General features: G+C 37.9%; 1 protein-coding gene across 7 annotated transcripts in view; it reads left to right on the forward strand.

Moving 5' to 3' along the window:
- The first annotated feature begins 299 nt into the window (after positions 1–299).
- EVL (Enah/Vasp-like) overlaps positions 300–26283 on the forward strand; it is a 161571-nt gene continuing 135587 nt past the window's right edge. For 5 of the 7 annotated variants that reach the window (XM_070941766.1, XM_070941808.1, XM_070941775.1 and 2 more), the window contains exon 1: positions 24624–24727. In XM_070941766.1, the coding sequence (XP_070797867.1) occupies positions 24705–24727 (23 nt within the window). In that variant the 5' untranslated portion in view covers positions 24624–24704. Of the gene's footprint in view, positions 349–24623; positions 24728–26283 lie in introns of those variants that run through there. The other 2 variants (XM_070941782.1, XM_070941791.1) reach the window with 2 other exon arrangements.

Genomic DNA, 26283 nt, shown 5'->3' on the forward strand with positions numbered 1-26283 from the left:
AGTGGCTCCCCAGCTAGCGCCCTTGGCCAGGGGGTGTAGGGGGGAGGTAAGAAGATGCCACTGCCTGCGAGCCGGAGGAGCCGAGCGAGGCGGCAGAATTGAAGAGCAGATGCAAGAGCGAAGTCGCCAGCGCTCGGCGGGCTTTTCTTCCTCCTCTCGGGCGCTCCTCCATTGAGCATCTGACAGCCAGAGTAGCAGCTGCTGCCGCTTTTTTTTTTTTTTTTTTTTTTTTGCTGCAGGAGCGTCGCCGAATCCCGGGCCGGGGCGGGGAAACTTCCCGCTGTGCGGCGGGGGGAAAGGCGGCTGGCTAGAAACGGCTGCGCAAAGCTCAGCTGCGAGGAAAATGAGGTGAGTCGGCCGAGCCTGAGGCGCGGGTGCTCGAGCTCTCTTTCTTCTCCTCCTCCTCCTCCTCCTCCTCCTCGGGGAAAGGAGGGCTGGCGCTTTCACCTGGCAGCGGGCAGGTGCAAGTAACGCTGGTTCTGCCCTTCAGAGGAGTATGCGCGGAGTGGTGTAAGAGCGGGATTCTTGGGTCTGCCTCTAGCAAGGACACGTGTGCATTGCAGTCTCGAATCCTCCTCGCCTCTGGCCTAGAATTTCCAGAGAGCTTCAATCTAGGCGGAATTGAGCCTTCTGTATCCGCTTCCATGGAGAACATGAATAGAACTGCCAACTCTCTCTCTTTGTAATTAGCCATTGCTCCTGTGCTCTTTAATAGCGGCGGGATCCGCAGCTGTGGGAGACAAAAAGAATCCTTTGTGGCATCCCCGTGGCCAGCAGGGTATGGTGGGGGTGACACCTGCCTCTTGTGAGTTGTCTTATCTAGTTCATTAAAGTCTCAGTAGGGTAAATCTGAAGGCCCTACCAAGTGATGGCTTTTGCGGGTTTGACAGGTTCACACCCTCTCTAGAATTTGACAAGCATTTGCGGATGGCCGGGCTTCTTTCTCTGTGGTATGGCACAAACCTTTACTTAGATTTCCTAATGATTTCTGCAGAGCTGTTGAAAAAGTATGTTTTTTCCCCTGGTCTTTTGCCACCCTGAAAACTTACATCTGTTGTGAATTTCATCTAATCATATATACTTTCATGTTCTCAAAACTAAGGTCCTTCGTGTGCTTAGTACATAACCCAATCCTTTGGAAGATGGGCATTGTTCAGAGTTGGGGAAACATTTTCCCTTCAGGTAATTCAGCTTTACTGTGAGTGCACATAGTGGAAATACATTGGCCTCAAAGAATAGCAACCAAATCATGGCAGCTGGCATTAAGAGGAATGACTTCCAAGTGGGCGTCAGGCTTGGAGCCTGTCCTAGAAATGTAAACCCTGTCATTTTGTGTAGTTTCTTCCCTTCGGTGAAAGAAAGATTATTGGGTCCTTCAGTCTTTCACCAAATGAAGAGATGGATGCAACACTTGTGAGTGGTTTAGCATAGACTATCATGTCTTAAGCTAGGACGACAGATTGCCTGAGTTTATACTAACAATAATTTCATATTTTTTAAAATTAATTCGTTGAACAAACTATAATTACTTGTTCACATATCGTGTTGTAATCAGAAAGATCATATGTCCTGTTTAGCCCAAAATAAAATAACCACATAGCATGCTTTTAGGTAAACAAGTCAGTGCTAACTATCTAATGTTTTTTTTTTTTATTGAGCAGTTGACTAGTTGTGGCAGTTTTACATGGAGGCAACAATTTTGTTGATGGTTCTGTTAGGTGGTCCATGGGGAGGCAGGATTGTAGACATTAGGTTCCTTTACCAACCCCAGTTTGGAACAGCCCAAATAATAGTTGACCAGCAATGGTGGGGATGGAATTGCATGAGGATCACAACAGATTAGCTCTCTATTTGAACTTCTTAGCATATCTCTCTTCCACTTCTTTCAGCTATTGTTTTGATTGCTTTCAAAAAATAAATTCCATGTTCTTCCAGGATGGGGGAAGTACATCACAAACAGCAGAAAAGAGTGGGCTTTTGTAATCCCCACCAAACTGTTATTTTGAACTAATTGCATTAATTGGCCTACAGCAGGTCTAGGCAATAGGAAGCTGTTCCCATCCCATCCTCTCCAGACTTGAAGAGATTCCAGGTGAAAGTGGAGGGCAGGTTCTGAGAGTTGGCTAAACTTACTGATTTATCCATGTGTCAAACCTATCAGGTGGATCAATGTTGTGATTGATAGATGGTTTCCCTCCAGCTGATGATATTAAGAAGCGGGAAGGTGAAAGCAGCCTTCCCTACATGGGAAATGAGAACATTGTCTTCTGACTATAAGCCAGCACAGAGGCAGTTAGAATTAACAGTGGGAAAGACTTTAAAGTTTAGGTTTCTGATGATTCACAGATGGGAGCAAAGCATTAAACTGAGTTGTGGGAAAGAACTCTTTGTGTATGTAATTAATAAAGAGACCTCTCAGTTCTGTATGCATGTGATTTTAGTATTGCTCAGCATACGTAAATTGTTTTATCAATCGGCTGTTACATGGGGAGGGGGAGAGAAAGGAACAATGAAAATAGGCTTTTATACTCCAAATAATGATCAGGGAATGGTTCATGTGGAGAAAACAGAATATATGCATGGCAACAGAGGCAGGGAAAATGTACTGCTTCCTTCTGTTGCCATGAATGTGGGTGTGCCTTTCCTTCATCACTGTTGCCATGCATTAACTGACAGTGCTAAGACTCCTTCCTTTATCTCTTGGAAGGTAATTCATTGAAGTCGTGTATCTGTTTCTCTGCATACTGTAGTGTATGTCCTGCATTTTCCTTTGTATTTGAGAATATGTGTGGTTTTGAGCTAGGGAGAAGAGATTTCTTCATTGTATTTTCTCATTTTATGATGTAAAATAGATACGTAGTTTAAGCTTTATATACTATATATGTCTTGCAGGACCAATTTAGGTAGATGACATTGTTAGGTACCAAGGGAAAAGATATAGGTTCTAGCATTGAACTAAATGATGATCCCTCAAATGCTGCTAATCTTCTGATCTTCTTATTATTTTTCCAATGCTGCTTTCTGGAAATATAAACAGCTACTAGAGCAATCTGTATACAACCTCTTGATGTACTGAATATTTTCTTGAACTATGGGGCAGATTGGGTGCAGCGGAAAAAAAAAAACAAGTCAACATGCAGCAGTGATATACTGACTACCTACAGTATGTTCTCTACTATTGGAAGCAATGATACCGCATAGGAAGAGATGGGACTATTAAGAAAAGATGTGCCACTGAGGATTTCTGGTCCAGGGTCTGTAATGAGGTCTGTAATTAAGATCTTATATATAATGATGGTGGTCTTTATTTGCTTATACATGTGCTTGTTTCTGGATTTATGTTGTTATTTTTCTTGCCAATGGCATAACACTCTGCATTTTTTTCTTAGTGCACAGAGAATAAATGGCACAAAAATCCTGATTGTTATTGTTGGTGTTTTGAGAGTCTGCCACTTGTACAAATGGGTGAACCCAGCATTTCCCCCCTTCTCTGTGCATTATCTAAGCATGTGCGTTTAGGAAAAATTCTGGAATGGAGTTCTTTTTGAAGCTTTGGGTTTGAAATGCAAACTCCATGCAACTGGTATAATTGCCACTGTTTGTGGCACTTCATAATTTATATGGAAGCCTCTTGGGGCAAGATAAAAATGAAATGGCAGGAGAAGGTTTTGGCCTCTGTTGAATTTTGTCTATTGAGGTACCCCTTTAGTTGATTCCCAGGACTATGACTATGATGACTATGATGGGAGCACATTCTGAAATGTCAGAATGTTCTGCAGCTGCTTGCTAGGCACAGGTTATTTATTAGACAGGAACTGGACATTCCAGGAATAAAGGACACTGAAGTATCATTGTGTCTCAGTCCTTCAATGGGATGAATAGATATCATGTGAGTGGATGGTATGTTTTGGCATGATTGACCATCATTACTTACATTGGTATGACAGAGTATGCCAGGGTTTATTAAAAGCTGCAGACAACACCAGAAAATAGTGTACTGATATGGAACTCCATAGACTACATATGTATGTATAATGTGTAAGTCTTGTCTTTTTCTACCTCTGACAGTACATGAGCTACAGTAATTAGACTGCCTCTCAAAGGTCTCATTTTACCCATGTCTTCTAAGGGGTAATGGTCAGCAGAATGCTTAAAAGGTTATTTGGTAGAGAAAGGAAAATATTTATTATTTTCATGAGCATCCACTGAAGACTGGCTTACTTAGTTCATGTTTTTTCTGATCACAAAATAGCTGACCTCTTATATTCGTGCAAGTGAAGGCTTTCTCTTCTTTTTATAGACTCTAAAGCTGGCTCTGTAATGTTGACAGAGGGTTCACAATCTTGGCAAGCCTTGATAGCCAGGCATTGTCTGTAGTTGCCACCAACTGTTTTCCTCTCCTAGATCTCCTGGCATACACAGAGAAGGCAGTGTTTTAACTTCATCCTTACTGAGAATCATACACTGTGTGAAGGCAAAAAGCAAACTGTTTTTCTTTAATATACAGTAAAAGAGGATGGATCTGCACTGAGTTCCTACAGTGCTAAGCCATGATATATTAACAGAATAACAGAGTTGGAAGGGACCTTGGAGGTCTTCGGGTCCAACCCCCTGCTCAAGCAGGAAATCGTATACCCATGATGGTGAACCTATGGCACGCAGAGCCCACTCTGTGGGCACGTGCATGCGCGCAACGGAACCCGGAAGAGCAGCTGGCCGCCGTGCACTGGCCAGTTGCTCTCTTCTGGGTTCTGGCGCTCTGGCGCACGCACATGCGTGTGTTCCAGTTTTTGCACTCTGTGCTGAAAAGGTTGACCATCACTGTCCTATACCATTTTGGACAAAGAGTTGTCCAATCTCTTCTTAAAAGCATCCAGTGTTGGAGAACCCACAATTTTTGGAGGCAAGTCTTTCCGCTGATTAATTATTCTAACTATCAGGATTTTTCTTGGTTCTGAGTTGGTTCTCTCCTTGATTATTTTCCATCTATCGCTTTTTGTCCTGCCTTCATGTGCTTTGAAGAATAGGTTGACCCACTCTTCTTGGTGGCAGCCCCTTAGATATTGGAACGCTGCTATCTAACCCTGCTAGTCCTTCTTTTCATTCAACTAGACATAACCAATTTCTGCAACCATTCTTCATACATTTTAGCCCCCAATCCCCTAATCGTTGTTGCTGTTCTCTGCACTCTTTCTAGAGTCTCAACATCTTTTTTATATCATGTCTCCCAAAACTGGATGCAGTATTGTAAGTGTGATTTTACCAAAACTTTATAAAGCGCTACTAACACTTCACTTGATCTTGATTCTAGCCCTCTGTTAATGCAGCCTAAGACTGTGTTGGCTTTTTTGGCAAATGCAGCACACTGCTGGCTCATATTTAAATGATTGTCCACTAGGATTCCTCTCGCAGTTACTCCTATTGAGCCAGTTACCACCTATTCTATACCTGTGCATTTGGTTTTTCTTGCCTAAATGTAGAACTTTACTTTTCTCATCATTGAACTAAACATATTAAACTATGGTTTATTGAACAAACTACAGTGGCTAGGATTGCACATACACTGTGCCAAAAACCAAATAAAACACATTATAATTTAGGATGCTCTGTGTACCAGGTCTTCAATTTTGATTGGGAGATTCTATTTCAAAGCTCCAAAGACAGAGATTTCTACTTGGATTTTGTATCATATTGTGGATATCTGTTTACAACTTACTACTAAATTAGTGAGTATGCAATTGCAATTTTAGTCTCTAAAGAGAATACTGGATGTGGGACTAGAATAGCAGAGTTGGAGATATATTTGGAGAGGAAGGTAAAATAAAGCAGAATGACATTAAGACAAAGAAACAATATAGTTTCTTTACAAAGAGAATATTGTTATATATTCCTTTCAATATAGCAGAGGGCAAAACATTAAAGTGGTCCAATGAAAGAACTCTATGGTCTATTGGCAGATAATATTATATAGGCAATTTGCTAGCAAGAAAGATTTCCTGTTTATATTCCAACAAAGTATGATTCGGCATGATCTTTGAATTGACTTGCTGTAAATTGCCTTAGAAATCAATTGTAGATTATTATAATTTTAGGATATAAATATTTATAAACCTGGGTGCTTGGTGCTCAACTCTTATACTTCTGATTAATGAACAAAATGCTTTGTCTATCTACTTGCTCTCCAAGTCTACTATCATTAAAAACTACATTCAAACAAAGCAAAAAAAAAAAAAAAAAAACCCCAACGCAGCCTGATGGACCACAAGGGGAAAACCTTAATGAAATATCATTATTAGGCCAATAAATTTCCAAAATAATGAATGTGTTTTTTAATTTTCAAGGTCTCACTCTAGGGAGAATTGTTGGAAACTCAAAAGCTTGTCCACCACCCTTGTAAATCTTGAGTTGACTATTAAAAATGATAACATATTAAACAAGCTGGGATATTTTTGCATCTTGTTTGTGAATGCTAAGCATTTTGTAGTGATTGGGGAGATGGATTGCTTCAATATGCCTTTATCTAAAGTGTTGGTATGTCATCCACTCCTTTAATGGTTTGGGGGCTTAAAAAGATTAAACATAAGTGAAAACTTGAAAAAAAAAACCCTGAATAATAAACATTATATAGTAACTTTAAAAAACAGGAGAATATGCAAACAATTCATAATACAAAAAGAATAAATAATGTGTATAAAGAAGAGCAAAGATCATCGGCAACAGTGGCAAACAAGCAAAATACTTGAGGTAACGGAGGTGCCAAAAAGCTCTGGGAAGAAACATCTTGGCATGGATTTAACTCCCTGCTGTGTAAACAGACAGTTCACTTAAGATTTGGCAACGTGTTTCTGAGTACATATTCAGATATATGCGACTACGGTACGTGAATTAATACTCAGTAGACTCAAACTGTGGCAAACTGCAATGAAGAAAAGCTACCACGTATTGATTCTTAATTGCACATTATTTCCTGGTATTTGTCTTTAATTAAAATAAATATGTTCTTATTTTTTCTTCCCTTTTACTAAACCTGTGCAGAGGCCACCCAATCAGTATTGGAATTAAATCAAGAACTCTAAAATTACTTGGTCAAAGCTGGATCATGTCAAAGGTAGTTCATTTTTACTTAAAAGCTGAATTCATAGTGAAGTTTTTTCGTAGTATGTTTATTCATGTGGAATAAACATACATGTTTGAAACATTTTTACAGTATTAGAATGGGATATTCTGGAAAACCAGATCTTTCCTAGGGGAGAAAGAGTTCCAGTTTTTATATAAATTGATTTTTGTGTTCTATTCCTTTAAAACTGTTGGATTTAAAGGAACCAAGCTCTTGGAACTGTACAATTTTTGTGCGTGTGAAGAAACAGAATATGATGAATTTTGCCTTGGTGTTGGGAATACCCATTGCAAAAATTCAGAGATAAATTGAAGGCAAGGGATTTTAAAAGAAGCAACATTACACTTTTCTGAGTACAGTACAGTACAGGAGTTGAATGTCAAGAGTTAAGATGAAAGTGTAAGGAATGAAACAATGATCTTTTCCATAATTTAAATCAGTTGTTAGGTTTTACAAACCAGTTTATAAAATAGTTTTTCAAAATGAGAGGCCGGACAATCATAGTGTAGTGCAAAAGCTAAAGTGCTGGCCTAGAAGCCAGAAAACTGACCTGCCTTATGCATGAAAGCTGGCGGGGTAACTTGGATCAATCATTCTCTCATAGTCCAATCTACCTCACAGGGTTGTTGCAGAGAAATTAGGCTGGAGTATTAAGTATGTTTGCTGCCTGGAGTTGATCAAAACATATAATTTAAAAAGGTTGGATAGGAATCTAATTATAGTAATAAAATAATAATAACCAAGGATCTTAATCAAACCTCAAAAGCTGCTCAATTCAAAGGCACTGATGTGAACCAGTACTTCTCAAACATTTTGGTCTTCTGGCCCCTTTACGTTCTTAAAAATTATTGAGGACCCCAGAGAGCTTTGATTTGTGTGGGTTTTAACTATCAATATTTACTGTATCAGAAATATTAAAATATTAATTTAAAAATATTTATTCCACTTTGCAGACCACTTGAAATCTTCTCAGAGATCCCATCGGTCCCCAGACCACACTTTGAGAACTATTGATGTGATCTAATCACAAGTGACCTCTGGCTCAACAAAGTTAGTCACTTAGTAAATCCTGTACACCTCTGACTTGCCGTTTTATTTTAGACAAATGATGGCTGGTATGATTTTGTTTTCCTCTTTTCGGTGCCGAAAAGGTTCACCATCAATGCTTTAGATGGTAGAAATGGCTAGTGATCTTCTGTGTGACATTAATATTTATTTCTTTATTTTAAGGTAAAAGGCTATGGCAAGCAAAACTGGCTAAACTTCATTCTCCATGATTATGCTGGAGGGTTTTTTAATTTATTTTTATGCTCATAATATGCTTGTTAATTGAATTCACATAACTGATGCAAAGTCTAGTTTTGCCAGTATATGCATCTGAAGGCACAGAAGTTCCAAATTTGTGGTGAAAGATTATCATCTCACTGGAGGGTGGATCCCTTTCCTTTGGCTTTAGAACACTCTCTGTACTGACTTGGTGCTTTCCTGACATGTTTGCATAAAGACTTCTAGGATGCCAAGTCTCCATAACAGTTGGATAGAGACCTTGGTTTTTCAGAAAATGTGATAGGAAGCATTTTGCATGCAATTGTGCTGTTAGGGAGAGAGTAATTGCAATTAGAAAATTTCTAGTTTGTATTGGAAAATCATCTGACTTCTTTCATATACTTGGAGTAATCTCCTGAAAAATTATTAAATATTGAAACTCTGATATTAACTAATATTGCCTATTTATTTTGAATCCTATTTACCACTGATAGTATTGTTGTTACTATTATTAATGGTTTCCTGAGTGTTTTATGCCATGTATTTGTGTTTTGGAATTTGGAAGTGAAGGGCCCAGAATAAAGCTGATGACTAGACACTGAGAACAACAGTAGAAAAAAAAAAACAAAGAATCTAATTAAACATGATTGTGTATCCGCATTCAGAAATATAGCATGATGATAAAAATGGAAAATGATTATCTCTTCAGACTCATTGTTTCTACAGACTGTAGAATGTATCTTTGAAGATGTAACATGTGAAATTCTTTGTTGACAAAGTTGCTAACAATTGCTCTGGATTAGTTACCCAGTGGACATAGCTTTGTGAGATGATTCTGATACTGTCTTTGCATTGCTTTGAGAGTCTCTTAAGAAAGGGGAAGTATATGTAGCAGAAGAGACATCACCTGTGTTGGTACCTGGAAATCTGGATTGCGCCTGTTCTTATTCTATTAGACCTTTTGGTAGCATTCTGTACCATCAGCCATCATGGCTGGAACTCTAGAGTTTCAGGAACTCTAGTGATGTTTGGGTGTAGGAAGCACTTTTCTGCATTACTTCTGCTCCTTCCTAAGCAGAATACAGTGTATGAAGAAGAGGAATAGTAGGGTGCCACAAGGACTAATTCTGTCCCTTATTGTCCTTAACACTTATTTATTTAAAACATATATACAGTTGCCTATTTTATAGGTGGCTCCCAACATCTACATGAAAGTTGTTAATTATTTGAGATAAGGTTATCATCAATATGTGGATAATGCTCACAATACATTGTCACCTTATATAGGGCCAAAGATGCTATGAAAGTCCTTATTTGATGAATAAGGAACAAGGTACAGGTAGTCCTCAACTTATAAAATTTGTTTTGTGACCATTTCAAGTTACAACAGCATTGGAAAAAGTGACATGACTGTTTTTCACATGTCTTTTAGCATCTCCATGATCACATTATCAAAATTCAGATGCTTGACAACTGACTCATATTGTTGAAGGTTGCAGTGTCCCACGGATCATGCTACCATCTTTTGTGACCTTCTGACAAACAAAGTCAATGGGGAAGCCAGATTCACTTAACCATATTACTAACTTAACAACTGCAGTGATTCATTTAACAATTGTGGCAAGAAAGGTCATAAAATGGAGCAAAACTCACTTGGCAAAAGAAATTTTGGGATCAGTTGTGGTCATAAATTGAGGTCTACTTACATGTCAAAACAAGCTTTAATGAAATCCCAGCTGCTGCTGTTGTGTGATGAAAGTGGCTTGATTATGGCTGCAAGGTTAATTCTCAGTGGAGTCTCAGTCCCATTGAAGGAACAGATCTGCATCTCTGAAGTCTTCCTAGTTTTATTGCCCCTGCTTGACAGCAAGTGGAGATAATGACTGGAGAGGAAACTCATCAGAGGTGGTATTCATCCGGTTTGGACCAGTTAGCCCGAACCGGTAGCGGAAATCACAGGTGGGGCTGTCTACCCACCCTGGCTCTATGCCATCCTATTTAGGCACGTTTTTGAGACTGGGCGCATGCATGGAAGGTGCATGCGCGAGCAAAGCACATGCACGGAAGGCAAGGCATATGCATGGAAGGCAGGCGGAAGTGACTTGAAAGCTGTATGTGACCCCAAATGCAAGGCTCAACATGAAGCAGTAGATTTCGTAGCATTACACCAGAGCTCTGTAGCTGATTCTTATCAACAACTAATTGTTGATAAGCTTGCAGGCCCAGTTCAGGGTACTGGTTTTAGGATTTTTTTTCTTACCCACTCTGGTCATCTTGCATATTTATTCCAGGAGAGACTGGAAAGCCTTCCTATTCCTCCTGTGGTCTTTTGGTGGCTTCCCCCATGCTGTGGAACACCTTGGCCACTGGGTTATGGTGCTTTCACTTTGCTCAACTTTCTCAAGCAGTAAAAACTGTTCTGATGGGCTGACATTTTACATTGTCTTTGGTAGTTAATTTTGTGATTTTCTTAACTGCTTGTAGTTATGCTGTATGGAAAACTGTCATGAATATGTTGAAATAGGATGATTTATAGATATCCATGTAAATAATTAAATGCTAAGTAGTATTTCTGATTGTGGAATAAGATTTTTTTCTTCAGTAAAATTAACTACTGAAAAATTCACTTGGGAAAATTTTCTACCTCTGATGGTTGAATATGGGCCAGGAATTCTGAAGTAGTTGGGGAAAGTCTATACTAAGGTAATCATTTCAGATAATATAAACATTATTAAAATAAAGAATTGAGATGGTGTTTGTTGTTTAATTATTACCTGTGATGGATGATTAATATATAAATATATATGTATCCTTGAACTGAATTTTGAAAACTTGAATGCCTTTTAGGTTTTCATACCTGGCAATCCGAAAGAATGTGGCATTTGTCTGTGGATATGTAGATATGTTTGCTAATAAATTATTACAAAAGTTGCCATTGAGAGGCAGCAACAGGCCTTTTAAAGAACATATTCAAAAACCCATGGTAAAGTAATTGTAAAAGAAATGAGAATAAGCCCTTTTTATTGTCAATAAATTGTCTTAGATTTAAAAGAACTGTTATGATCAAGTGGCTATATTTGGTTTGTGAGCTGCACAGAAGTGAGTAGTCCTCTGAAATGGAATTTTCTTTGGTCAGAATTGAACTATATTACTGAGAGCAATAATGAAATTAGCTAATGCTATAACTTTAGTTCTAGAGATTAAAACATTGGTTTGGCATTCAAGTACAGGGATTTTTAAAAGCCAAGAAAATATTTCTCTTACATTGCATTTAATTCCACCTTGTTTCAATAGAGAACTCTTCCTATTGTTGAAAACTGGAGGGGTTTTTGTTTTATTGTCATTTTTTTTTTGACATTGATGGGTAAAATAACTAACTTATTTTATTTTTAATTTATTATATTTATTTGTATCTTAAGGAGGCTGTGGTGTGCCCACTCCTGAAAGGACTATTGCTCAACCTGATGTAGCTAAACAATTTTTGTCCAGTTTCCAATATTCCCTTCTTAGGGAAGATTGTGTAGAGAATGGTTACATGGCAGCTGCAGACCATTTTGGATGAAATGGATAATCTAGATCATGGGTTCCCCAACTCCCAGTCCGTGGTCCAGCACCAGGCTGCGGCATGCTAGAAACTGGACCGCGCAAACAAGCAAAGCTCCATCTGCGGGATGCAGGCAGCATGCAAAACCATGCCCCTCCGGTCCACAGAGAATCTGTTCAAGTCAGGGTTTGGGGCTGAGGTTTCCCTTAGAAACTAGAGAGGCCCCAACTATATTGGCCTTTCGCAAAGCTTTACAAATATATGTACATGGTTTTGGGGCTCAGAATGTATTAAAGGCCCTGTTACTTGGCATTACTATTAGATGATTAATCATCATAGCATTGTGTTTCAATGGACTTGTTATGGCTAAACATAACATGGTTCATTTGATGAACACAGCCAGTGTTGTTATTTTTAAGCTTTTGTGATTAGTAGAAATGGAACTTTTGATACACCTCTGAAATATTTTCAACCTGACTTTTGTTATGAAACAATGTCTGTGCCGGAATAGATTATTATAATTATTGTTCTTCCTGGCATTAAAATCAATCACAGGAAAAGCTAATGCCACATTTCAGCACTGACAGTAAATGATGGTAAATTATCAGGTATTATTTCAAAGTCTTTTTGAGGAAAGTCATATTAATTAAAGTATGAGGGCAGTTATTTTTAATTTTAATTAATTATTTGTACCCTGCTTCTGATGCACATTTTTATATCTGGGCGTGATACATTCAAAACAGTGAGATTTTTCAGTCATGATCCATTATTATTATTATTATTATTATTATTATTATTATTATTATTATTATTATTTTATTTCTATACCGCCCTTCTCCTGCGGGACTCAGGGCAGTGTACAGCCAAGATAAAACTGCATATAAAATTTAAAAACAATTTAAAAAACAATTAAATAATTTCGGCCCAAGATATTAAAAACAACCCAATTAAAACCAAATTCAATTAAAACTGAGAGGATGGGATCAAGCCAGCCCAGTTAGATATAATATACATATCTTTAAAATATACATTCTTTAAAATATATTTGAATAATTTCTTACTATATGGGAATGGGTTGCTAAATAATTGATTTTTTTTTAAATCATATTCTGATATTGTGGAAGGTAAAGTAAGAGATTTACTACAGATAATTTTATTTCTCATCACACAAATAAGATGAATGAGAAAATGTGATATTTGCTGAAACAGAGAAGATGATAAATTTTGCACAGATCATACAGTGGTTTAAATTACTTTCTTACTTTAGTTCCTCCATGAATTTGGAATACAGTACAGATAGTCCTTGAATTACAACCACAATTGAGCCCAAAATTTCTGTTGTTAAGTTTGTTAAGTGAGTTTTGCCCCATTCTTGCCACAGTTGTTAAGTGAATCTGGCTTCCCCATTGACTTTGCTTATCAGAAGGTCGCAAAAGCATGCCCCAAAATATTGCAATGGTCATAAATATTCAGTGTGACTTTTGATCACATGACCCTGGGGATGCTGTAAGAGTTGTATAAAAATGGTCATAAGTCACTTTTTTCAGTGCCATTGTAATTTTGAATAGTCACTAAACGAACTATTGTTTAAAAATGTCACTGGGTACCTATGTCCTTCCAAGCATCATTCTATTGATCAATATAACATCAGGGATCTAGAACACTTGAGAGCCCACCCATCCTCATCAGAGACCTTGTTCTGATGATGAGGTGAAATGGGGAAAGACTTGTTCTTCTCTCATTCATTCACCTGGCTTTTACTTGTTGCTGTTTTCTTTTCTTTTCTTTTTTTTGATATGATTTTATTAAATTTCAAAACCATAAAAAATAAACAAGCAAGAAAAAAAGTAAAGTTTATCATTAAATCCACAAATTACAAAATGTCCAGGAAGAAGAAGAAAAAAGTTTTATGGTATTATGTGCTTGGCTTGGAAAGTCTCTGAATTAAACAAATTGAATTCATAAAATCTTGTGTCACTGCTACTGTCAAGGCAGTGCTGTATATTGAAGTTCAAAGAGTTTCAGCATAACCTCCACTCACACTTTTTTCTAACCAATTATAACAAAAGGCTTGAGATCAATTTCCCATATATTTTCCTTTCTTTCTAGCATTTTCTCACAAGCACAGGACCCACCTTTTTTTTTTTTTGATCAACCAAATATTGATCCATTGTTTGTGACAGGAATTGACTGAGTGGCTTGTTACCTGAGCCTGACATCATGAGAGAGAGTGGCTTACTCAAAGTTACTTAGCTGGCTTTCATGCCTAAGGGGTACTTAGAACTTATAATCTTCTGGTTTCTAGCCTGGTGCCTTAACTACTAGACCAAACAGGCTCTCTCAGTTTTACATGCATAATATATGTATGTAGTGCATTGCATAAAGCACATTGGTATCACTGGGTTTTTTAAAAAATGTGCAACCTCATATTTTTGGTGGGAGAGATGCATTTCCTGTTGCCTCTGGACATGGTTTATAACATGGTAACATCACAGAAGTGATGAGCTTACAGAAGAGCTGTAAGAATAGTTTTGGAAGACAAGAGGAAGAGCCACTGCCTGGAAAGCAGACAGACGAGATTTCTCAGCCCATAGAGAAAAAGCATCCTTCATCACAAATATAAACAAATCAGTGGTGGGTTTCCAAATTTTTTACTACCGGTTCTGTGAGTGTGGCTTGGTGGGCGTGGCTTGTAGGTGTGGCAGGGGAAGGTTACTGCAAAATCTCCACTCCCACCCCATTCCAGGGGGAGGTTACTGCAAAATCCCTATTTCCTCCCGATCAGCTGGGACTTGGGAGGCAGAGAATAGATGGGGGTGGGGCCAGTCAGAATTTTTACTACTGGTTCTCTGAAATACTCAAAATTTCCACTACCGGTTCTCCAGAATTGGTCAGAACCTGCTGAAACCCACCTCTGAAACAAATTTAGTAACTCATCACCTTCTTTAAAGTTAGAAATATCTCTTCATCCCATTTCTCATATCTTATCTATAAACAAATCCTTAGAAGTATTTTCTAATTTCATTCTTAAACACTTCCTTCACTATTTTCATTGTTATATAGTATTATTTTGCAACATTTTAGAGGCTTGTAAATCTTTACCTAAAATTTTTAGTCCTCTCTAGGGTCCATGAAAATGCTTACCTTAGTTTTGTCTCGTAAAAACCAGATAGGATCTATTTCCCATGAGGAGCTGTTTGTACTAATTAATCCTAATATCCTGTTGTAAATTGTTACAATATTCCAGTTTTATTTCGACCCTTTTGCTTGGTATGTTATACATAAATGAATGATAACTTTTATGGGATTTTAACATCCTATTCAAACAAAATAAAAGAACTCAATTCAGTCCAAATATAATACATACAAAGATTAAATCTTTAGATTCCTAAAAGTTTTAGAACAATCTGGCATGACACTGTTTGGCTTTCCCCCCTCCCCCACCCCTTATATTCTCCATGTGAAGAATATCAGTAGAACAGATATTTCTAAACAGTAATTTTTTTTCATGAGGGAAAGTTAATTTAAAAGACTTTAAAAAGTTGTGCTGTTAAACATTTATTTCCTAATATGGAAAGTTATTCTTGGCTTCACTGTCATATCTTTTTAATATTTTGACTTCTTGAAGAAAGAGAAACCACCTATTATTTTAATAGATATGGTAAGTTGATAGGCACATAGTTTCCTAGGATAAGTTTTGATACTTCTAGCCTGGCAAGAGGTGGAAAAATCAGAATTAAAGTGGAAACAACAGATGATAGCATCTTGAAAGAGGAAGTATGTACAGTACATGTATATAGAAAAGAAATGACCCAGGGGTGAAATGCTCCCGGTTCTGACCGGATCTCCCGAACCGGTAGCAATGGAGGCAGGTGGTTCGGAGAACCGGTAGCAAAAATCCCTGCCTCCCCCCATACCCAGCTGAGCCGCACAATCATCAGAGGCTTTTTTTTTAACTTTTAAAAGTATTTTTTCTACAACCCCTTTGGCTGAAAAAATGCTTTTAAAAGTAAAAAAAAAAACGTCTGATGATCGCGCGGCTCAGCTGGGATCCTTAAAGGCTTTTAAAAGTAACCTCTGAAGAGGTTGTAGAAAAAATGCTTTTAAAAGCCACTGATGATCCCAGCTGAGTTGCCTAATTGGCAGAGGCTTTTTTTCTTTTAAATGCCTCTGATGATCCAAGCTGAGTTGCCTGATCGGAAGAGGTTTTTTTTCTTTTAAAAGCCTCTGACGATCCAAACTGAGTTGCCTGATCGTCAGAGGCATTTAAAAGAAAAAAAGCCTCTGCTGATCAGGCGACTCAGCTGGGATCGTCAGAGCCTTTTGAAAGCATTTTTTTACAACCTCTTCACCAAAGAGGTTGTAAAAAAAAATGGTTTTAAAAGTTAAAAAAAAAATTGGCCACGCCCACCCAGTCACATTAACCCCCCCCACCAAGACACACCCACAGAACTGGTAGTAACAAATTTTAGATTTCACCACTGAAATGACCCATTAGAAAATTCTTCATCTCAAAGACCTCCTTGGCCATACAATGCGAGAAAATGGTTTTAGAGTTTCAGTTTAATTTCTTCTTTGACTAGGGCTCATTAAGGCACCCCTATCATAATCATTATGCTTTTTAAGAAATCAGTGGTAGTGGATTTTGTAAAATTGATCATGGTTAAAATCTTAAAATGTCTAAAAAAATAGTGTATGATGATCAAATACTTACAAACTGCAGGTAAACAACTATTACTTCTAATTTTCTTCCAGTGTCTGTCTGGCACTGGTGTAAACCACATGGGTTCTTTTCACTGGAAAGATTCTGGTTGCTGCAAAAGAGATAAGACTTTGACTTAACTTGGTACACTAAACAGATGGCTTTGCACATTCACTGCGTTTAATGATGCCTTTCCTAAAGTTTTTCCAAAACTTTTTACAGCATTTCAGCAAGGATAACAGTTTTATTACCCAAAAGTCATTCTGGATGATACTGTTAATGATACTATTCTGTCATCTAAAGAATAGATTGAGTGAAATAGACATGTCACATAACTATGATGACAAGCCATTTAAAAAAAGCTATTGCCCATGGAAGTGGGTCAAAAGCAGTGATTTAATGTACAACTTGAAAACACCAATCGGAAGTAGGCAGTGAAGCTGGAAATTTCAATTTGTTTTACAGTTTGATGCCCAGCTCACTGATAACAACTTGGCAGTAGTTCCCAGACACTCATCTTATCATAGTTTGAGAAAAATATTGGACTCAAACTTGACTCCAAGGTCTCAGTCACAAGATACAGCATGATTATTACATAAAAACGAACAAGTAAAACAAGGCAAACAAGCACAGTATAGTCTACTACTAAGTTATTTTGCCTAGATGGCATTAAACACGAAGGTTATGGCTCATGAACAGAAAAGAGATCTCAGGTTCTTATTGGTACTCAATCTAAAACTGAATTTTATCAGAGGAAGCAATGGATCATAGTCTGTACATAGGTGGAAGGGTTTCAAACCATAAAGGTACTTTGAAAACCATCCACATGTCTATATTACTGCAAGATATTCTTTTTCATTTTAGATAGGCCATAATTTGTGGATCCACGAGTGCTGTACAGTAGTTAAGCTATTGGTATATCTCTTACTTGTTATTAAATTTCAAAGAAGTAGATTTATTTTTTTGATTAGGAATATTTTGTATCTGTAATAAGCTTTACTTATCTGCCCTAACCCTTTGTCTTTGATTTCCCTGAGTGAGTACTGGAAGTTCTAGACAAGAGGTGTCAAACTCAAGGCCCGCGGGCCAGATCCGGCCCACTGGGTGCTTAAATTTGGCCTGCGGGGCTGGCCTGGCCTGGAAATATCAAAGGACTCACCCACAGTGCCTCTGGCAGCCAAAATGGGGTATGGGGGGCTGCATGCAGTCCCCCCATTCCTAATTTTTGGCCTGGATGGTCTCCTGCAGCACTCTGCTAGCCAAAACGGGGCATAGGGGTGCCACACAAGACCCGCACCCCATTTTGGGGCCTGGATGGCCTCCTGCAGCACTCTGTTGCAGGCCCCCTGTGCCCTGTTTTGGCTGGCAAAGTGCTGCAGAAGGACGTCCAGGCTGAAAACAGGGCACACAGGGCCTCATGCACCTCCCACCCCATTTGGGCAGCAGGGTACTGCAGGAGGCATCTGTCCCATCTGTCCTAGGACACACTATATACCAGAAGAAAACACACACAAACCGCTATCTGCACGCACTCTCACACCACCACCCTGCCCAGATCAACTCTGTAGCCAAGACACTCATTTCCAGAACAAAACGCTTAGCTGACGAACAACACCTAAAAACCGAACTACACACCCTCACTAACGTACTCACATCCAATGGATTCCAAAGAAATAAGATCACCAACCTAATCCAAAAAGAAACCCCCACTAAAATCCAAGACAGAGAACAAGAAAACGGCAAGGCCCTCCTCCCATACATAAAAGGCACCACAGACAGAATAAGCAAAATCCTCCACAAACATAACATCAAGACAGCATTCTGCACAAACCGAAAAATATCCACCATCCTAAGGAACCCCAAAGACAAAATTGAGTTAGAAAATCAAGGAGTATATGAAATCCCATGCACCGCCTGCCCCACCACATACATCGGACAAACCAACAGACGAATAAGTGCACGCATAGAAGAACACAAGAACTCAGTCAGAAAAGAGGAACCAACTTCTTCCCTGGTCCAACACCTTAAAGCCACAGGACATGATATTGACTTTAAAAAGACCAGAACTATCGCCAAAACTGAACACTTTAACAACAGAATAATCAGAGAAGCCATTGAGATAGAAAAACGCCCACACAGCATGAACAAACGAGACGATACCTCCCGCCTACCAGCCATTTGGAAACCCGCCCTTATTGACAAACGAGTCCCTAACACGACGAATGACACCAGACCCACACTCACGAGTGCCACACCTGATGTCACCACCACACATCCACGCAGAAAGCAGACTCAAACCCACACTGATAATGAGCCACGACCAAGGACCAGAAGCCAGACCGCAGCTGCATCATTAGCCACTTTAAACCCCTCCAATCCATACATGAAGCAGACTGACACCCACCATGAAGAGCTCGCACGGCCACAAACACGAAGCCAAACAACAACAACGCAGCTCACCAGCTCAAATCCCCCTGCAACTCAGACTAAGCTGAGCACAACCAAGCCCCCACCCAAACAGAACACAACCCCAGCCAATCAGAGCACAGCCAAGCCCCTAACCAATCAGAACACACCTCCACCCAATCAGAACACAGCCAAGTTCCCACCCAATCAGCTCACACCCCCACTAGCAGTTAAAAGGAAGAGACAGCTGCGATCTCACATTGCTCCTGGAAGCACGAAGCCGAGAACACCAGCCTGAAGATGACGAATGAGACTTCGTCGAAACGTCGCCAAGACACTTCCAATTTTACGTGGGAGAAGACCCGAATAACCAAAGACCTACATACAAACACCCGCGAAAACCTGAGAAAACAAATATATATATATATATATATATATATATCACACACACACACACACATATCACATCTTTGTCTCTCTCTCTTTCACACACACATATATCACATATATCTCACATATATCACACACACATATAAATTTTATATTTCACTGATAAAGAAATAAAGGGAGACTAGTATAGATTTATTTCAAGCCATTTAGCTCTCATCAGCTAGCCATGCCCTTACTTGGATTCGAACTTGGGTTGCCTGCATGTTCGGCAGTTGTATTAACCTCTGAGCCACAAGTTCTCCTCCCTTTATCATCTTGAGCCAGGGGGGAGATTAAGTGTTTTTCTATCGAGGCACTTAGTCTACCCCAGCATGTGGGAGGGAGCATACTGCATCCCTTTCTCCTTTCAGCTCCAATCCAGGAGCCCTCAAGCAGTCGCATTCACGACAAACCATTTTATACCAAATTTATATTTCGCTGATAAAGAAATAAAGGGAGACTAGTATAGATCTATTTCAAGCTATTTAGCTCTCATATATATATATATAACATATTAATGATAATTTCTGATTGTCAAACCATGATTAAGTACCGCTGGGGGATTATAGATGGTATTTGGAAGAAAGATTCTGGAAAATCTGACTATTAGGAAAAATAAATAAATTGTAAAGGTGTATGGTGAGAAAAATAAATCATAGCAAAGAAATATTTAATAGTTGGTTCTAAAACATCATCAAATTTAATTGTGAGATCTCAGATAATATTTCATTATTTATTTATTGTTATCATGTAAAAATATATCCAGGATGCGTGTGTGTGCACACGCACACTTCATGAACTGGTGAGATTTAAACACTACATAAATTCTGTTTACAAACAATTTTGCTATTTTTGACTCATTGGATAAGTGTGTTATTACATAATCTATTCATGCTATGGCATGCTTTAATAATAATGAATGCTGATAAATTATAGTTATACTTTTGTAGGTGATTGACAATACTTAACCTTGAGTCCAGGATTGCTCTTGATCCCGCTGTGAAAATGTGGGATTGAAATTAAAATATAAATGTATGGAATGGTTCATGCATTTGAGCTCTACAACAGGCAGCTTGAATTATTTGATAAGATCACATTTCTTTTAACTTGCTTTATATAGTTTTCCCATAACTAAAACTGAAATTAATTTGACCTGTCAAATTAACTTGGGAACAATCAATATATATTTTTAAAGTCTAATTTTAATTATATTTTATCTATTTTGTCCCTTATGGGCAAGAAGGCAGGATGGTGATGATGATTGATGATGATGATGATTGGGTGGGGGGAGGAGGAGTTGTTTTCACAGGGAGTTAAAATTTGATAAGTCTTTTTTTGTAGCAAACAGCATGTAACAATCTTACATGCTAGCCTGTAGCAACAATTAGGTAAAAAATAGCAAATTGTGTGGGATTTGTTTGTTATTAATTGTCTCTTGGTAAAAAAAGATATTGGTCATCCTGGAGTACCTACTGTTTTCTTTGTTGTGGAACTAGAGATGTGCTATTCCATTTCAGATTGCAAAATGTCATAAGAGTAGCTAATACTCCAAAGAGTATTTATTAATTGCTAAGAATATCATTAATTCATTGTATCAGAAAAAATATTTGAAAATATTTATAAATCATACAAATTGGATATTTGTAGTTGAACCACAGATGACTTTATTGCCTAGTGATAAAACCATAGCTTTTTATATATTATTTTGAAGTAAAATAATAATTAAACTGCAAATGGAGGCTGATACAAGTTGAGTCAAACCTGTAGTATGAAGTGCTGAATATGTAATAGCTGAAAATCCAAGGTGGGAACCAGTTGTTTTTTTTTAAGCTGCAGAGAAATATGATTTTACATGCCAAAACCATTAAGTGAACCCCCAAAATCTGTTAATTTTGAAAAGTTAGAAAAATCAAAAGATCAAGCTGAGGCATATCTGTATAAAAGCTTTGCTCTGCAGCTGACAGTTATATTAAACCATTCTTCTGGTTTGCATTAAACATTCTAATTTGGCTATGTTGTGTCTGAAAGTGTCTGAAGGTTGTAAAGTACAGAGGAAATCACATTGATTGTTACTGGCTTCAAAATGGAAGGTGTAATCAGACAACAAAAGCTTTTAAATGTGCATTGCATGCATTACATGCATGTAAAAAATATTGTCTGCCATTTTGGAGCCAGTAACCATCACTTTAAATGCCATAGGTTGAGTATTTGGAAAACTGATTTGGTGATGAGCCTGGTATGATGTCTGAGAATGTTGGGAAGAAAAAGATAGAAGAAGAAATTGGTGAATGACTAAAAAAATAAAAATAAAAATGAAATAGATGATTCAAAAAGTAGTGATTTTAAGCATAGTTAACTGAAAATGTTTATAGACTTACTAAAACATTTTCTTGAACACAACATTTGATGAAATAGAGCCTTTTTTGGTAATATCTTGAAATAACTCCATGTCATTAATAAAGATTCCTTGGTTGGATTATGTGACAATTAGAAAAATATAAATCAAATTCAAAACTGTAGTGTAGATATTTTTTTAGATGAAGTTCAATGAACATTATCAAAAAATGTGACAGGGTTGCATCCTTAAACCTTTCAATGGGCCAAATTCTGTCACCAGTTGACTTCAAAGGAAGTGAATTTAGGATTGATGGAGATGCTTTGTTTTTTAATATGAATACCAACATCTTTCAAAGCTTTTTGGGTACAGTTGGTATTTTAGAAATATTATTGCACATTGCAATACCTTGACTTTTCTAATGTCTTGCAAATAAATAAGTTTTCTTTTTGCAGATCTCCTGCCTTTTTTTAAAAAAGCCATGCTTTTAATAATGAATGCTGCTCATGTTTGAAAGTTTGTTCCCCTGACTGTATGTTGTCTGCTAAACTAGAATGTTCCACATTGCTCCTTGTATTGTTGCTAGGCAGACAAGCTTTTGCCTGACGCATATTTCAATTCCTAACACTTTCGACTTCCCTCAGTCAGCGCTGCTTTTTTCAAAATGTGACTCTGCTGGTTTGGCCCTTTTCAAGTCACACCAGTTTGTCTGTTCTTATTCTATCACATTTTAAAACATTTCATTTGCTGAACAGTAAACATATGTTAAACATTCACAGTTCCTGTGTCATAATACAATGATCTGGCTAGCATAACATGGTAAGACAATGTCTTGAACCATAGACCCTATTTTATATTACAGTAAAATAGCATGTTATGTGAATCTTGTCAATTAAGCACACATTTTTGTGATTTTTGATAGCCACAGCCTTAAAAAAATTGCACTGGGGAGGCAGGAGCAGAAGGGCGAAGAAGGTCTCTCTATAGCTCCAGCCATTTTAATCTACTCGTGCAGCTTGAACAAATTAATGGAAGATAATGCATGATGTCTGTGGGGTTACCACACATCTGGGATTTCCTGGACAAATCTTTGTTTTAGACATTGAACTCCCTAGAAAACTAAAAATAGCAAAAATATCTGGCATCCCTTCTTTTTAAAGGGCTTGGAGAGCTTTAGAAAGAGCAGGTTCGCTTAGTCGTGAGGGAAAAAACAATGCTGTAGTGATATTCTGATTTTGCTTTCTCTGATCTGGAAGGTTATTACTTTAATGCAACAATATGTTGAGAAGAGGAGTGGCTGCTACTGATTGATGCACCTCATGGCCCCCAGGGTTCATATGGCAAGAGTCAAGCCTGGGCTATGTTGTATCCCTTCAGATACATTGCCTTGAGTTTTGAGTGTGAAAGCTGTTCGTTTGACTAATACTGTAGTGTGCCAGATTTGCAGAAAAGAAATCAGATTTTGCCTATGCTGAAGGGGGATAGAGCAGTCTTCTGTCTAGGTTTGATCTCTACTGTGTTCAGGTATTATCTCCCCAGCATAAGAGGAATCAAGAGCAGCCATGTCTTGGTTAGGTATGCTGGAAATAGAAATGAAGGGACTGTCTTTATACTTACAGTACAACTGGCTGCCAGGTGTGGGGGGGACATTGCATATATGCATGTGCTTCCATGGGAACCAGATGTGTTACCTTCCAACTCAGGTGGAAGCTGCTGTAGACAGATTACCTCCTTATCCTCTCTCTCCCTCCCCCCTCTCTCTCCCTCTTCCCCTCTCTCTCCAAGAGATGGGAGAGTCCAAATATGATAACTCTGTCTGTTATACATTACTTCCAGATTTAGAACCACATCCTTGAATATTAGCTGATGAAGTACAATTGTAGGGATGTTCATATGAGCCATCAATAGCCATCAGATAGTTAACTCCAGAGTGCTGATTTGTGTCTTCCAGCTCAACTCTTGCTAATTTGGCTTCCTGAAAATATTGGATCTGCCTGTTATCAACTGAGACCTCTGGCTCCTCTGGATCAATGTTAAATGCTAAATAATTATGAAAATTCTAGACCAATTTATTTAGAAGGCATCTGGTTACTTAATCCTGGTGGATGCACTGGTTCTCAAACTTGACCCCATAACTATTGGACCGTAGTTCCTATTCTCCCTAAACATCACTCCCAGTTTCAGAGATGAGTGAAACTGAATCTTCTAGTATTGTTTTGCAACAAAATAAACTATTAGGGTGCTGTGAGACTGCAACTCTTCAGGGGCTCACTCTAGTTTTTCCAGCCCTATCTGGAGTTGCCTTTTCATGCAGTTGTATGCAGATTTGAAGCATTTAACATAGTACATTAGGTAGGATTTATTGCCGTTTTTTAAAACATAAAATAGCTATGATAAAAAATAGAATTAAAATCCTATTTCACAGTTTTAGTTTGTGTAACTCCAGTGAATCCTGTTGAAACGACACCTTCTCTGATTCCACATTTTTCTTTTCTGTGAATAAGTGCATTTTTTTTTCATTTTAAAAAAAATGCAAACCCTCCCCCTCCCCACTTCCCAACATAAAACGAGAGATGCTAAGTGTTGCGTGTTTCAGATTTAGTAAGTATGGCATGGATTGGCTTGAATAATAAAGATATCAGCCTGTATTATTAGAGTATGCTGCATTAATCAGACTTGCTGGAATGATCACATGGTATTCTATCGCCTTTCCCTGCGAGCTGCTGCTTGTCAGCAGCTGGTTGAGCTGCAGGCTGCAGGCCAATATCTGCAGCCCCTTTTCTTCCAGAATCTTTACAGCCTGCTGCTCTTGGTGATGCCTGTGGCTTGGGCAACTAAATGTTTCTCCTGAGATTTACCAAGGTTATCTTGCAGACTTCAAGGCCTCTGTCCTGTTTCCTAGGCCATGTATGCATTTGAAGAATTCAGGTAGGCTGTGTTTCATACATCAGCATGCTTGGCTTTTTTTGTTCCTGGAATATTTCCGCTGGGTAATTTCAGATGGCTTTTACGGTTGCAAAAGGCTTCCAAAATTCAAGAGGGATTTTTGCCTTCATCTAAAAATTGCAGCTCTTCCGTACTGTTTGGGAGGTGGGTGTGTCAAAGATGAGATGCAGGTAAACAATAGCTAACTGCATGATGAAGTACATAGATGAGTAATAGCTTCTTAAGCCTTACTGGAATTTTTGTCACTGCTGCTGCCTGAAGCTGCAAGTGTAATCTAGAGTTATAAAAAGATGGTGTTCTGTCAGGAAAAATAAAAAGCATCTTCGCTATCTTTGGTATATGAGAAATGCTTCTCCTCTGTAAAGAATGCAGATGATGAGAGTTAAGGAGCAAAATATGCTTGGATCACATATAGGAATAAACTGGGAAGCTTCTGCACCACATACATGTCTGCTTCTTGTGGTTTCATTGCTGCAGGATTTCATTGATATCACTTAGTAAAAAATAAAATGCTTTAGACACCACTGCAGGGATTTTGTGTAAAAATATAAAGTACTGTATATTTAATAGATAATGGATAAGTAGAAAAAATATAAGAAGTGTTTTCTTTTTGTGATGGCACCTTTGGATAACTATTCAGTCTTTAAAATGTCTATTTAATTATCAAATCTCAATGCTATTCTTAACCTATAACTAAATAATATAGGGATGTATTACACTTTATAATATTTAGTTTTTTAAACTTACTATTTAAGATGTATCTGTTAATTTCTTGATGAAACTTACTGGTAACAATAATGAACATTTCCATGTTGCTTATATTTTATTTGGTTTTGTCATAATGTCATTTTATTATGGCATTATGTAAAAAGCTAACTTGGTGTCTTTTTGCATAAGAGAAGAAGATTGTTTAACTGAACACCAGTCTAAGAGGGAAGGATGGACTTTACTTATAAGGATAGTATGATATTTGATGTCAGATATAATATTGGTGATATCTTTGCTCTTGTCTCACATCATTAGCAGATTATTGATCATTAGCTAATTCTTAATTCCTGAAAGTATGTCATCAGTGTTTGTGGAGTTTAGGATAAAAAACAAGAAACATGTGCTATTTAATAAAAACAGGAAAATTACCATCTTGATAACAGAAGGTTTTTACTAGAAATCAGTGCAGTGCTGTATTGTAACTGCATTGTTATGAGGGTGCTAGCAAACCTTGAAGAGGGCCAATTACTGTCACCAAGTTACACTGCAAATAGAGAAGAGGCACCAACCCTTCTGTATTTTTGTGTTGTCATCATGCACAGATGAAGACCCAGTGATACAAAAGTGGTTTTCATCATGATACTCAGATCAGTCTGTTAGATAAAATAAACTATCTATAGAAGGCAAAACCACATTATTATTTGCTGATAGCCTCAAACAAGGTTAGCATTTACCTAGTTGTCTTGGAGCAAGTAGCATGCCATTTTTTTAAAAATTACAGAGGTTTATTTTAGGGAAACAGTACCTTATTTCTTCAGTATCTACTAGTA

The sequence above is a fragment of the Pituophis catenifer genome, unplaced genomic scaffold (assembly GCF_029215685.1).
Source record: "Pituophis catenifer annectens isolate HBS135680 unplaced genomic scaffold, rPitCat1.0.hap2 SCAF_1, whole genome shotgun sequence".
Classification (NCBI taxonomy): Eukaryota; Metazoa; Chordata; class Lepidosauria; order Squamata; family Colubridae; genus Pituophis; species Pituophis catenifer.